Genomic DNA, 12,297 nt, shown 5'->3' with positions numbered 1-12,297 from the left:
CAGTCTGTTAGCTTTAGCTTCAGTCTGTTAGCTTTAGCCTCAGTCTGTTAGCTTTAGCTTCAGTCTGTTAGCTTTAGCCTCAGTCTGTTAGCTTTACCCCAGTCTGTTAGCTTTACCCCAGTCTGTTAGCTTTAGCCTCAGTCTGTTAGCTTCAGTCTGTTAGCTTTACCCCAGTCTGTTAGCTTTAGCCTCAGTCTGTTAGCTTTAGCCTCAGTCTGTTAGCTTTAGCTTCAGTCTGTTAGCTTTAGCCTCAGTCTGTTAGCTTTACCCCAGTCTGTTAGCTTTAGCCCCAGTTTGTTAGCTTTAGCTTCAGTCTGTTAGCTTTAGCTTCAATCTGTTAGCTTTAGCCTCAGTCTGTTAGCTTTACCCCAGTCTGTTAGCTTTACCCCAGTCTGTTAGCTTTAGCCTCAGTCTGTTAGCTTCAGTCTGTTAGCTTTAGCCTCAGTCTGTTAGCTTTACCCCAGTCTTTTAGCTTTAGCCTCAGTCTGTTAGCTTTAGCCTCAGTCTGTTAGCATGCTATGACACTTAATTAATATTCAATGTATATTGCTGGTATTCATAAATGTTAGTGAGCTAACGTGATGTTTGTGCTGCATGCGTGGACTCTTCAGTCGGGTCGTTGATCTGTCTCTGTTGTCGTTAAACCAAGGTGTTTAAATCAGGTTTCTTTAATCGAGTCAAGGTCAAAAGGTTGAGTCTGAAGTCGAGTTGACTTTGTTGTGTATGCAGGTACATAAATCAAACACACCTTAGACTGTTTACATGAACATGAGTCACCAAGATTCATCAGAGTTCATTAAGACTGAGCCTCAGGCCTCAGCTCACCTCCTCGCTCACCTCCACACTCACCTCCACACTCACTTCCATGCTCACCTCCACACTCACCTCCTCGCTCACCTCCACACTCACCTCCACACTCACTTCCATGCTCGGCTCCACACTCACTTCCACACTCACCTCCACACTCACCTCCATGCTCGGCTCCACACTCACCTCCTCGCTCACCTCCTTGCTCACCTCCACACTTACCTCCACACTCACCTCCACGCTCGGCTCCACACTCACCTCCTCGCTCACCTCCTCGCTCACCTCCACACTTACCTCCACACTCACCTCCATGCTCGGCTCCACACTCACCTCCTCGCTCACCTCCTCGCTCGGCTCCACTCTCACCTCCACACTCACTTCCACGCTCACCTCCACACTCACCTCCACACTTACCTCCTTGCTCACCTCCACACTCACCTCCTCGCTCACCTCCTCGCTCACCTCCACGCTCGGCTCCACACTCACCTCCACACTCACTTCCACACTCACCTCCACACTCACCTCCACACTCACTTCCACGCTCACCTCCACGCTCGGCTCCACACTCACCTCCACACTCACCTCCTCGCTCACCTCCACGCTCGGCTCCACACTCACCTCCACACTCACTTCCACGCTCACCTCCACGCTTGGCTCCACACTCACCTCCACGCTCGGCTCCACACTCACCTCCACACTCACTTCCACGCTCACCTCCACACTCACCTCCTTGCTCACCTCCACGCTCACCTCCACACTCACCTCCACACTCACCTCCTTGCTCACCTCCTCGCTCACCTCCACGCTCGGCTCCACACTCACCTCCTTGCTCACCTCCACACTCACACGTTCAGGTACTGAGACCAACCACATGATCCATTAGCAACAAGCCCAGTGCTAACATTAACTTGCTTGTTTCCTGTTTGACACCTGAACAATCAGCACCTGTCCATCAGCTGACCACCAGTTTGACACTGTTGTCATGGAAACACACATCAAACAGTAGCACAGACCAATCAAAGTGAAACATGAAACCACACACACACACACACACACACACACACACACACACACAGGAAGCAGCTCTTCCTTCCTGTCAGTCATCTCCCCGCTCAGGTTACAGGATCACTGATACCATCACAACCAGAACCACCAACACTGAGCGGGCACAGCGCCCCGATGTGAACCCGATACATCAACAACACGTGACCGTGTTAAAGACCCTTTGGTTCTGATTGGTTCTTACCATACGGGTAAACCGGTCCGTGGTGGTCGGGCTGCAGAAGAGTTGACTTTAGGACCTGGGGGACAGACAGCTCAGCCAGGCCGGGTTCAGAGGTCGGACACAGTCTGGGCCGGGCGTCTGAACCAGGAAGTAGAACCAGCTGACGCAGCAGACCCTGAACACAGACAGAACCATGAGAACCAGCAGGCAGGCTTCAGCCGACGGTCCTGATCCGGATCATGGACTCACAGAGAAGCGGCCCCTCATCCTCCTCCTGCTGCCGATGAAGAACTTGGACCCTCGGGTGCTGAGAGCGCCAGGAAAGGACTGGACCTGTTTACTGGGAGACAAAACACCAGTTAACATGACAGCCTGACCCGGTTCTGTCATCTTCAGGATCCTGAACCATCAAAGAATAGTGTGAGGTCCAGACCAGGTTATTGAACTAAAGTTAACCAGAATAAACCGGGCTGACCCGGTCTGATCCGGGCTGACCCGGTCTGAAGGTGACTCACAGCTCCAGTGGCAGTCCACAGTCGACAGTCAGTGTGGCGTACGGTCCGGTGACGGCCAGTACCAACGTGTGCCAGCGGTTGTCATCCAATCCAACGTCGTTAAAGCTCATCCGGCTCCGCCCACTAACACCTGGGGGCGTGGTCAGGAAGTGGAGGCGGTTCTCTGATATTCGTAACCCGAGCAACAGCGAATCAGATTCTTCGTCCACCACAGAGAAGATGTACTCGTTGCTCTGGAAACAGAGAGAGGAACACCGGGTTAGACCGGACTGGACTGGACCAGAACAGGTTCTGTACGGTTCTGCTGGTTCACCTTCTGTCGCAGCCTCGCTGTCTTGATGGTGGCGACCAATGAGAACTCAGCAGGGAAGTAGTCACAGTTGGTGAAGATTTGGGAGGCGGGGAAACTCAGCGCTGTTGTCATGGCACCGGCCAATCGGAGACCTCTGGAGCCTCTGGACTGAACCATCTGCACCTGATTGGTCATTCCATGAATCATTTCATCCATCCACACTCATCACTCGTTCTGTCATTGCTCACCACTTCCTCCATCCCTCAGGTGTCCTACCTGTGTGGGCGGGGCCTGTCCTGGGTTTGGTAATGCTCGGGCCAGCAGGTCAAGAGGCAGCAGGTCTGCGGAGGAAACACAACAACACACCTGAGCACAGGAACACCTGGGGCCTCATGTACACAGGTTGCGTACGCACAAAAAAGTGGCGTACGTCTTTTCCCACGCTCACGTTCAGATGTATCAAACTAAACAATCGTAGAAATGTGCGTGCCCCACGCCAGCTTCATAGCTGTCGTACGCACGTTTCTACAGCTGTTGTTCCTTTGGCGACACCTAGAGGTGACGCTGGGAAACTGTTAATAATGTGAAAACAAGTAGTCATCAGAGTGATGTGCACATCAGAGACACACTGATGAACAATTAACACACCCACATGTTTGCAGTTATATGGGTGGATATAAAAGCATGCGTAATGTGATGAAGAAAATGGTATTAACAAAGACAGCGTTAGCGTTGTTAGAGGACCGTGCAAACGTGAGCGATTTAAGGAACGCAAGGATTTACTTGCAAACGATGATAATTGGGTCATAAGACGATTTCGGTTACCAAGGCCAGTGTTACTGGAGTTGTGCGCAGAGCTGCGGCCGGCCCGAGAGAGCAACGGGGGCCGGCGAGTAGCTCGGGGTTGTGCTGACTACGCTGGGGTTACTGGCAACAGGGGAATTCCAGCGGGAGCGTGTATATCAGTAGGAAACTTTTAATAATTCCATAAATGTTCAATCATATGTGATGCGCGAAGCAGCTCACTAACATCGTGGCAAGGTGGCCTGGCCGTGCCAGTGTGCCAATGCACATTTGGGCATGTGGCATTCAAATATCATGTTTTTGGTTGTCTTTATTTTCTGCTGGTGAAATTAGAGCGCAGAGTTTCTAACACCCTGAACGCTCTGTGTTCTAGTTCTTCTTGTCAGTAAACATGTCCCGAGCGCAGCTTATCCTGATTGGAAAACAGGTGATCTCAGGTCCACGGGCCTACGTTATAAATAGATTTGCATATTGAAATGGGGACGTGGACAGGGGAGGAGTTGCACGTGCGCTCAATTCCACTTAATGTAGGAATTATTGGGAATGTACAAAAGGAAACGTGCTTGTAGATCCATGCGTACGCACACTGTTGATGCATCCTACTGAATATTTTGTGCGTTACGACAGGTTTTCTGGTTTTGGGCGTACCCCAAGTTCACGTGAATCACGCAGTATTGTCATTGATGGCCCCCCATTTCATTAACCAATAAGTTGAGGAGGTGACTTCCTTTTTTCATAGAGATTATAGTCAGTCCTGACCTGGCTCAAGGTCGTCCCTTAGATTCACCCTCCCTCCCTACTCTGTCGTTTTCCAGCGGTAGCCAGACAAACAGTATCTCCCTGTACTATACTAAAACCGCTCTCTTCTCGTGTGTTCTCTCATTTTATCATTTCATTGTATTCTTGTCATTTTTCAGTCATGTCGTAATCAGCTTGTCAATTTTGATCAGTCATTGTGATTCATTGTCATTTTATCATCGTCCTTGTGGATTCATCATCACCTACTATAATGTGGCCATTTTCTCAGTCCTTGAATTCATTGTCATTTTATCAGTCATTGTAATTCATGTCATTTCATTCATTTATCCAGTACATTTACGTCTTGTATTTACAATGTTTCTTGTATGATTTGTTTCTGTCACACTGACATCTCATTGCACGTCTGTCCCTCCTGGGGGGATAACTCCCGCTACTCTGTCTTTGCTCTTCCTGAGGATTTTTTCCTTCCACCTTTTTCCCTGTTAAAGAGCGGTTTTTTTTGTGGCAGTTTTTATCACTCCTGTGAACCGAGGGTTTAAAAGCAAGACAAAAAGGTGTATCACTACTGACTACCCCTGTACAGATGGAAAAGCTCAGAGGAAAATGGAACTTTGTACTTTGGATGTACAAATAAATTATTTATGAATTGATTGTGATTTTTGATTTGATTTGATTTGATTTGATTTGATTTGATTTGATGACCTCATGAGGCTGACGGGGACTATGAAATATGAAACAAACTACACCATGTGACCTTAACGACCCACATTGGGTTGACGTAGTTGGGTTGACGTAGTTGGGTTGACGTAGTTGGGCTAATAATGCATCTGACACTGTGTACACGCTACATAAAGTTTAAAAAAACATTTAAAATCTGAGTTTAGAGACAAAGTGAGGACAGACGACTGTTGAAAGAGGAGACACAGGAGGAGGTGAAACCTTTGTCTCTGCTCCTCTTTAAACTCCTCCGACACTGTTCTGTCACTGCAGCGGGATGAATGGAGATGAATGGAGGTGAATGGAGGTGAATGGAGGGAGGGGACAACACGCTCAGAAACTCATCTCATATTTCAGAGACAGAGCAGACAAACATCTGAAACACTCGACACGTCTGATTTTACCGTAACTTCAAACTTAGCTTCGTGCTAACGTCACCTGTATGTTTTATTATTAGCTCAGAATTAGCGTTAGCAAGCGGCTAAACTTCTAGCTTTCTTTGAGTTACCTTCAAAGCTAACTTAGCATTAGCTTCTACATCCAGGTGGCTCCAAATAAGTTAATTAGTTAATTAACTGTCCATAATTTACATATTTTAATTAGTGACATCGTTAGCTTCATCCTGTTGGACGTTTGCGTCCTCGTACCTGTGCACGGTCTCCAGCTCTGGCTTCGGACTCTGGTGGCGAGCAGCAGGCAGGTGAGCAGCCAGGTGAGCAGCAGGGAGCGACACGCCAGCATCACGCATGCGTACCGCCAATGACGCGGGTTTGATTCCACCTCACCGACCCGCGTTGCTCGCTGTCATGTTGTGTCAGCTCGAAGCACAGAAATGTTGGAGAAGGTTCGTGGCTCATCAGGTCAGAGCTGCAGAAGAAGAAACAACAGGTCACAGAGACTTAGCTTAGCTGTTAGCTTAGCTGTTAGCTTAGCTGTTAGCTTAGCTGTTAGCTTAGCCTAGCTGTTAGCTTAGCTTAGCTGTTAGCTTAGCTTAGCATCCGGTGAAGCTAGGCTGAGCTAGCTTACTATTAGCATCTCAGTCTGTATGACGAGTGTGTGGACATCTTGTCTGAGGTACAATCAGAGGACTCTGTCCACAGACAGATTAGTGAGGACGAGCAGGTGTGAAGTCATGAAACCACAAACAGGTGAGTTTACAGGTGCAGTGTGTCAGGTTTACTGCCCTCTAGTGGTGACGTCACAGAACTGTCTGAAACATTTCAAACAAAGAATGAATCTAATTTTTAATAATACTGTGCTTTTATTTTGGAATTAGAAGAGCGATGACAGGAAGTGAGGAAAGGACATCTGTCCACAGCTAAACGTGACGTCCACAGCAGGACATGACGTCCACAGCAGGACGTGACGTCCACAGCGAAGCGTGACGTCCACAGCAGGACATGACGTCCACAGTGAAGCGTGACGTCCACAGCAGGACGTGACGTCCGCAGCTAAGCGTGACGTCCAAAGCAGGACGTGAAGACCTTTGTGTTTCATGATGAATAAATAAAAATCAAACCTGGTCAGAGGACAGATGTCTTTGTCCTGATCCTGGACGGCTGTGAAGCTTCAAAGACCTTCATTGTCCTTTTCTGCCCGTCTGTCCTGAAACAGGTCTTCACCCTCACCTGTCCTCCTCTTCACCTGTCCTCCTCTTCACCTGTTCACCAGCTCTGTGTCGTCCTCTCTCGTATGCTGCCGTCTGCAGACTGACTGATGTTTCAGCTTCAGGTGAGAGAGAGACAGGTGAGAGCGCCTCACTCCCCCTCATTTAAATATAAAAGACTGGGAGGAGCTGAAGAGACAGAGAGAGACAGACAGACAGAGAGACAGACAATCTGTCTCTCTGTCTGTCTGTGCTGCTGAGCCCGGTTCTGTTTCATTTCATATTTTATTGACTGTGTTTTATTTTGAAGTCTCAGACAAACATGAAGTCTGATGAGATGAAAGAGAAGTGACTGATGTCTGCTCCCTCAGGTGTGTTCGTGATCAGTGCACAGGAATTCCCCAGGTGAACCAGACTCCACCTCCTACCTGTCTGACCAGCCCTCCTCCCAACATGCCGACACACCTGAGACACAACACACACTCAGAAACCTGTGGGGCCAGGTTTTAGACAGTCTGCGGTCTCAGAGACTACGTCCAGGTTTTAGACAGTCTGCGGGGACGTCACAGAGACTACGTCCAGGTTTTAGACAGTCTGCGGGGACGTCTCAGAGACAGTCTCGGGTGTATTTTGGGTCTGTGGGTTCATTCATGTCTCTGCCTGTTGGACCTGATCCAGGTTCTGGTTCATGGTGGATTATTCAGGTTTATCCGTCTCCTCTCAGCTGATCCGTCCTTTCATGTCTCAGTTCACGTCTCCGTGATGTTTGAAGGTTTCGTGTTTGCGTCATGAGCTCGCAGGGCGTGTCACAGATTTATGAGCTCAGCCATCAGAACATGCTAACACAGCTGTTACTAAACTGTGACTGTATGGTCCTGGTCTTGGTCTTGGTCCTGGTCTTGGTCATGGCCCAGGTCTTGGTCCTGGTCCTGTTAGCGGTCCTGGTCATGGCCTTGGTCATGGTCCTGGTCTTGGTCCTGTTAGCGGTCCTGGTCCTGGTCTTGGTCATGGTCTTGGCCCTGGTCTTGGTCTTAGTCTTGGTCTTGGTCTTGGTCTTAGTCTTGGTCTTGGTCATGGTCATGGTCCTGGTTTTGGCCCTGGTCTTGGTCTTGGTCTTAGTCTTGGTCTTAGTCTTGGTCTTGGTCATGGTCATGGTCATGGTCATGGTCCTGGTTTTGGCCCTGGTCTTGGCCCTGGTCTTGGTCATGGTCTTGGCCCTGGTCTTGGTCTTAGTCTTGGTCTTGGTCATGGTCATGGTCATGGTCCTGGTTTTGGCCCTGGTCTTGGTCTTAGTCTTAGTCTTAGTCTTAGTCTTGGTCTTGGTCATGGTCATGGTCATGGTCCTGGTCCTGGTCCTGGTCCTGTGTAGACCGGGTGGAGCTCAGAGGCGTGGAGATGAAAGCTGCTGAGGAATGTCGATAAGATCTGAGAGTGTTTCTGCTGCAGGTGAGCGATGAAGATAAAAACCTCTGAGGACCACGAACCAAAACAAAAACCTCGTTTACACACAGACGTGTCTGAGCGCCCCCATCCTCCAGGTCCAAATCCGGAACAGCTGCAGAGCTCCAGAACCTGGACCGGTCCAAGATTCTGACACGACGGGCCAAGCTAACGTGACAACATGACTGTGAAACGTTAGCGGTCGATTAGCTACATTCACTGTTAGCACAAGCTAAAGGCTAATGCTATGCTACAATTAGCATGTTTCTATATAACACAATGGTTAGCCTGTTAGCTCACGTTAGCATAATGTTTGTATGAGGTTTTTTTAAAATGTTCAGATATCAAACACACACACACACACACACACACACACTCACACACACACACACACACACACACACACACACACTCAGTGATGGTGGTGTTTCTTTGATCTGTGTGTTTTTGTCAGAGGCAGGTCCAGACAGGAAGCTGCTGTAATCACACACGTCACCTGGCTCAGGTACTCACCTCACCTGTCAGACACTGAACATCTCATTTCACTTCAGTACCACACAATACTACAATACCCATGAGCCTCAGCTGCTGTTGGCATCCAGAAGATGCCAGTCACCATGGTTACCAAAGTAGTCTCCGTGACGTCCCCGCAGACTGTCTGAAATCTGGACGTAGTCTCTGTGACGTCCCTGCAGACTGTCTAAAACCTATAAAGTACTTTGTTACTTTTCACAATCAGAGTAAAGACGTCAGCTTTTTTCACTCAGTTTATTTTCAGTATTTTCAAATTAAAGTCAAATTAAAGAAACAAACTAAAATCGTCTCGATCGTCTCTGTGAAGAAATAAAGTGCAAAAAGTCCAACTGAGAGGCGACGAGCTCGATCTACCTGAACACGAGCACATGACAGGAGACGAGTTCACGCCGACAACAGCACAAACTCTGGAAATCAAAGTTTAAACACGAGAAAAATCAACGTCACATTCGTTAGCAAAACGCTACAAGATCAAATGACCCTTCATAAGCCCCGCCCCTTTATCCCTGCGCTCCAATCACAGTTCAACAAAACGCGACTTCCCTCTTTCCTGTACTTTAATATGCTACGTGTTAGCTACGTGTTAGCTTGTCTAACACATCTAAAGTTAGCAAAACAGTGGCTAACTAGCTAGCTAACTGCTGATTAGTTAGCCAGTTAGCATTTAGCATTTTTATGACTTCGAAGGGTCACATGATCATGTGACTTCATTTCATCATTTAATAAGACCTTTATTGTGAAAACCTGAAGTGTTCTTCCTGTTGATGATGCGTGAACGTTTACTGATTTTATTTAAATATTCAAATGTTCGATCATTAATTATTCATTATTGCTGTTGATTGTCGTCATGGTGACCTGTGTTTATGACACCTGTCACCTGAGAATGGACGTGTCTGATTGGCTGACGCTGCTACTGTCGGTGTGAAATGGTCCAGGTGAAGATGATGTCACTGCAAGAATGATCACGACACGTGTCAGCCAATCAAAAACTTCCTCCAGTCGTCCATCCATCAGTTATTGATCTGTCCGTCAGCTCTGTGTGTGTGTGTGTGTGTGTGTGTGTGTGTCAGTTTGTGGTTTCCATGGTGACGAGGATGCTCACAACTTCTTTCAGTCGACAGACGCTCAATCGATGCTGTGAAGCGAGGAGGCGGAAAAAGAAAAATGTCCCTGAACTCATCAGAGCTCACACAGAGCCGGGCGCCATCGCGGGTGATGACATCATCATCTTAAAGGCTCAGCGACTTACGAACGATCTTCTGGGCGAGTTTGTAAAACTGCTCTCGATCCTCCCGCCACATTTTAGAGGCGTCGACGTTTGCCCCGCTCTCATCGTTGGGCTCTAAGGAGACAAGGAGGGAGGAGACATATTGTAGTATAACATGTTTTTTGAACATTAAGGATGAAGCTCTATGTGCGTGCAGTAAAGCTCTACAGGTGCAGTAAAGCTCTACAGGTGTAGTAAAGCTCTACAGGTGCAGTAAAGCTCTACAGGCGCAGTAAAGCTCTACAGGCGTGTAGTAAAGCTCTACAGGCGTGTAGTAAAGCTCTACAGGCGTGTAGTAAAGCTCTACAGGTGTAGTAAAGCTCTACAGGCGTGTAGTAAAGCTCTACAGGCGTGTAGTAAAGCTCTACAGGCGTGTAGTAAAGCTCTACAGGTGTAGTAAAGCTCTACAGGCGTGTAGTAAAGCTCTACAGGCGTGTAGTACAGCTCTACAGGTGTGTAGTAAAGCTCTACAGGCGTGTAGTAAAGCTCTACAGGCGTGGTAATCATCACGTGTTTTACCTGCTAACATGCTAACCACAGACAGCAGGATCTTCTCCACACTCTGGACCGGACTCCACCTCTCGGCGCTGCTCTCGTAGCCCATCGGGTCGTCACCCGGAGCGTGAAGGATGGAGATGCACACCCGACCGTCAGGATAGACTGCAGGACACGTATGTCGTGTGCGTTACAACATGTCAGACATTTACTGATTGGTTCAAACATGTCACATGTTATCAGATATTTACTTATTGCTGAGTCATCACGTGAATGAAGCGTGTCCTTACATGTGCTGATCTGTTCGCCGTGTGTTTATCTTCATCAGTTTGTTGATACAGTTACAGGAGGTTCAGCTCAGGGCCATGCTGGTGTGTGTGTGTGTGTGTGTGTGTGTGTGAGATGATGACAGGTCAGCAGTGACTGTCACATCCTCTAATCAGTACTGAGCGTGCTCAGACCGTCGCCCACTAATCACAGCACTAATGACAGCACACTAACGACATGCTAACAGCATGCTAACATTAGCAGAGCTGCAGGCCGTGACTTGTCAGACGATGAGTCAGCACATCTGAGAGCCTGCAGGCAGTGACTTACTGTTGGGGTGGAACATGTCGCAGGTGAACCTCATCTTCGGAGGACTCAGAGGGTAATCGGACGGGAAGCTGAGCACGGCCGGGAACACGCCGCCTTCAAAACACGTGTCCTGAGGACCCCTGCAACACGGAACACATGTTAGCCTCCTTCAGTGACTACAGTCTGGAAAAGGTTCTAGAGGTTCTGAAGGTGGTTCGACTGGTCACAGAGGACGTTTCGTGGGTCCAAGTTTCTATGAGGTTCTAGCTGTTCATGCAGAAGTTCTAGTCTTCACTGAGGTGGTTCTGGAGACACTTTTTCTCCTCTGTGCGTCATCAAGCTGAGCACCAAGAAGAACCAGCCCAGCTGCTGCAGAACTTGATTTATCATTAGTGTATTATGTGGTTCTGGTTCTGGACTTATTGACACATTTCATCTCTCTATGCAGACGACATCTACCTGTACGTCTCTGCCTCACCTGATGATCTAACTCTGTTCACTGGATCCCAAAATTACGACTGAAGGTTTGTTTGCTGAGTTATGGTCCAAACTGATGGAGACGTTCAGAGACAAACACATGCTGAGTCATCAGTGTGTCATGATGCTGCGTGTCTGAAGTGAGCAAATCAAAGAGGAAACCTCAAAGCCTCTCTGCAGTTACACCTGAGCACTGCCACAGTAATTATGGACGAGGTGATGTCACAGTGAGCAGGTATGCAGACGTTAAACTGAATGACTGCAGGTTAGATTGAAGGGCAGGAGGACTGCTGGCACGACAACACGAGCATCATTACAGCCAGCCGTGACCACACCCTGCTGCTGCCTTCACTGCCCTCACGTTCAGTGCAGACTCAAAGGAACACACTTCACTTTATAGTTCAAATGAAGGTGAACACACCTGACTTCAAACTCTCAGTGCTGTCTGCACACCAACACACTCGCTAGCACACCGCGCAGATCAATCAATCATTGATCAGCTGTGCATGTTTACGTTCTTCTCTGAGCTCGACAGTTTATGGTACAACAGCGACGCCTGCTGGCCAGATCCAACATCACACCTACAGCTGAAACATAATATGATTCATCTGATCAACTTTATATTCAACCTGCTACAACATGAACACATGATGGCTTTTATTAATGCTGCGTCATGTTTCAGGTCATGTTATTAACGCTGCGTCATGTTTCAGTAACATGATCTGAAACTTATGCATCGTTAAGCTAAATGACTGAAACTGACCAGCATTACTAACATGACCG

The 12,297-nt window shown here is 48.1% G+C and overlaps 2 protein-coding genes across 2 annotated transcripts in view; both read right to left on the bottom strand.

Annotated features, from left to right (window-relative positions):
* LOC104939584 (thrombospondin-type laminin G domain and EAR repeat-containing protein-like) overlaps positions 1-7,246 on the bottom strand; it is an 18,313-nt gene extending 11,067 nt beyond the window's left edge. Inside the window, exons 1-8 of the mRNA XM_027291198.1 lie at positions 6,639-7,246; positions 5,767-5,986; positions 3,116-3,180; positions 2,861-3,022; positions 2,548-2,780; positions 2,282-2,372; positions 2,054-2,207; positions 826-1,664 (exon numbers count right to left, since the gene is read on the bottom strand). Of these exons, the coding sequence (XP_027146999.1) occupies positions 826-1,664; positions 2,054-2,207; positions 2,282-2,372; positions 2,548-2,780; positions 2,861-3,022; positions 3,116-3,180; positions 5,767-5,860 (1,638 nt within the window). The 5' untranslated portion in view covers positions 5,861-5,986; positions 6,639-7,246. The remainder of the gene's footprint in view (positions 1-825; positions 1,665-2,053; positions 2,208-2,281; positions 2,373-2,547; positions 2,781-2,860; positions 3,023-3,115; positions 3,181-5,766; positions 5,987-6,638) is intronic.
* A 1,669-nt stretch (positions 7,247-8,915) lies between these two features.
* ube2g2 (ubiquitin-conjugating enzyme E2G 2 (UBC7 homolog, yeast)) lies at positions 8,916-11,209 on the bottom strand. Its single transcript, XM_027291212.1, has 3 exons — positions 11,059-11,209; positions 10,486-10,626; positions 8,916-10,041 (listed from the first exon to the last, which is right to left on the bottom strand). Exons 1-3 carry the CDS (start codon positions 11,090-11,092, stop codon positions 9,929-9,931), a joined length of 288 nt encoding a protein of 95 aa, XP_027147013.1. The 5' UTR covers positions 11,093-11,209; the 3' UTR covers positions 8,916-9,928.
* Between the last annotated feature and the right edge of the window lie 1,088 nt (positions 11,210-12,297).

Source organism: Larimichthys crocea, chromosome XVIII (assembly GCF_000972845.2).
Source record: "Larimichthys crocea isolate SSNF chromosome XVIII, L_crocea_2.0, whole genome shotgun sequence".
Taxonomy (NCBI): Eukaryota; Metazoa; Chordata; class Actinopteri; family Sciaenidae; genus Larimichthys; species Larimichthys crocea.
Note: the sequence above shows the minus strand (reverse complement) of the source record. Positions and strands in the feature narration are given on the sequence as shown.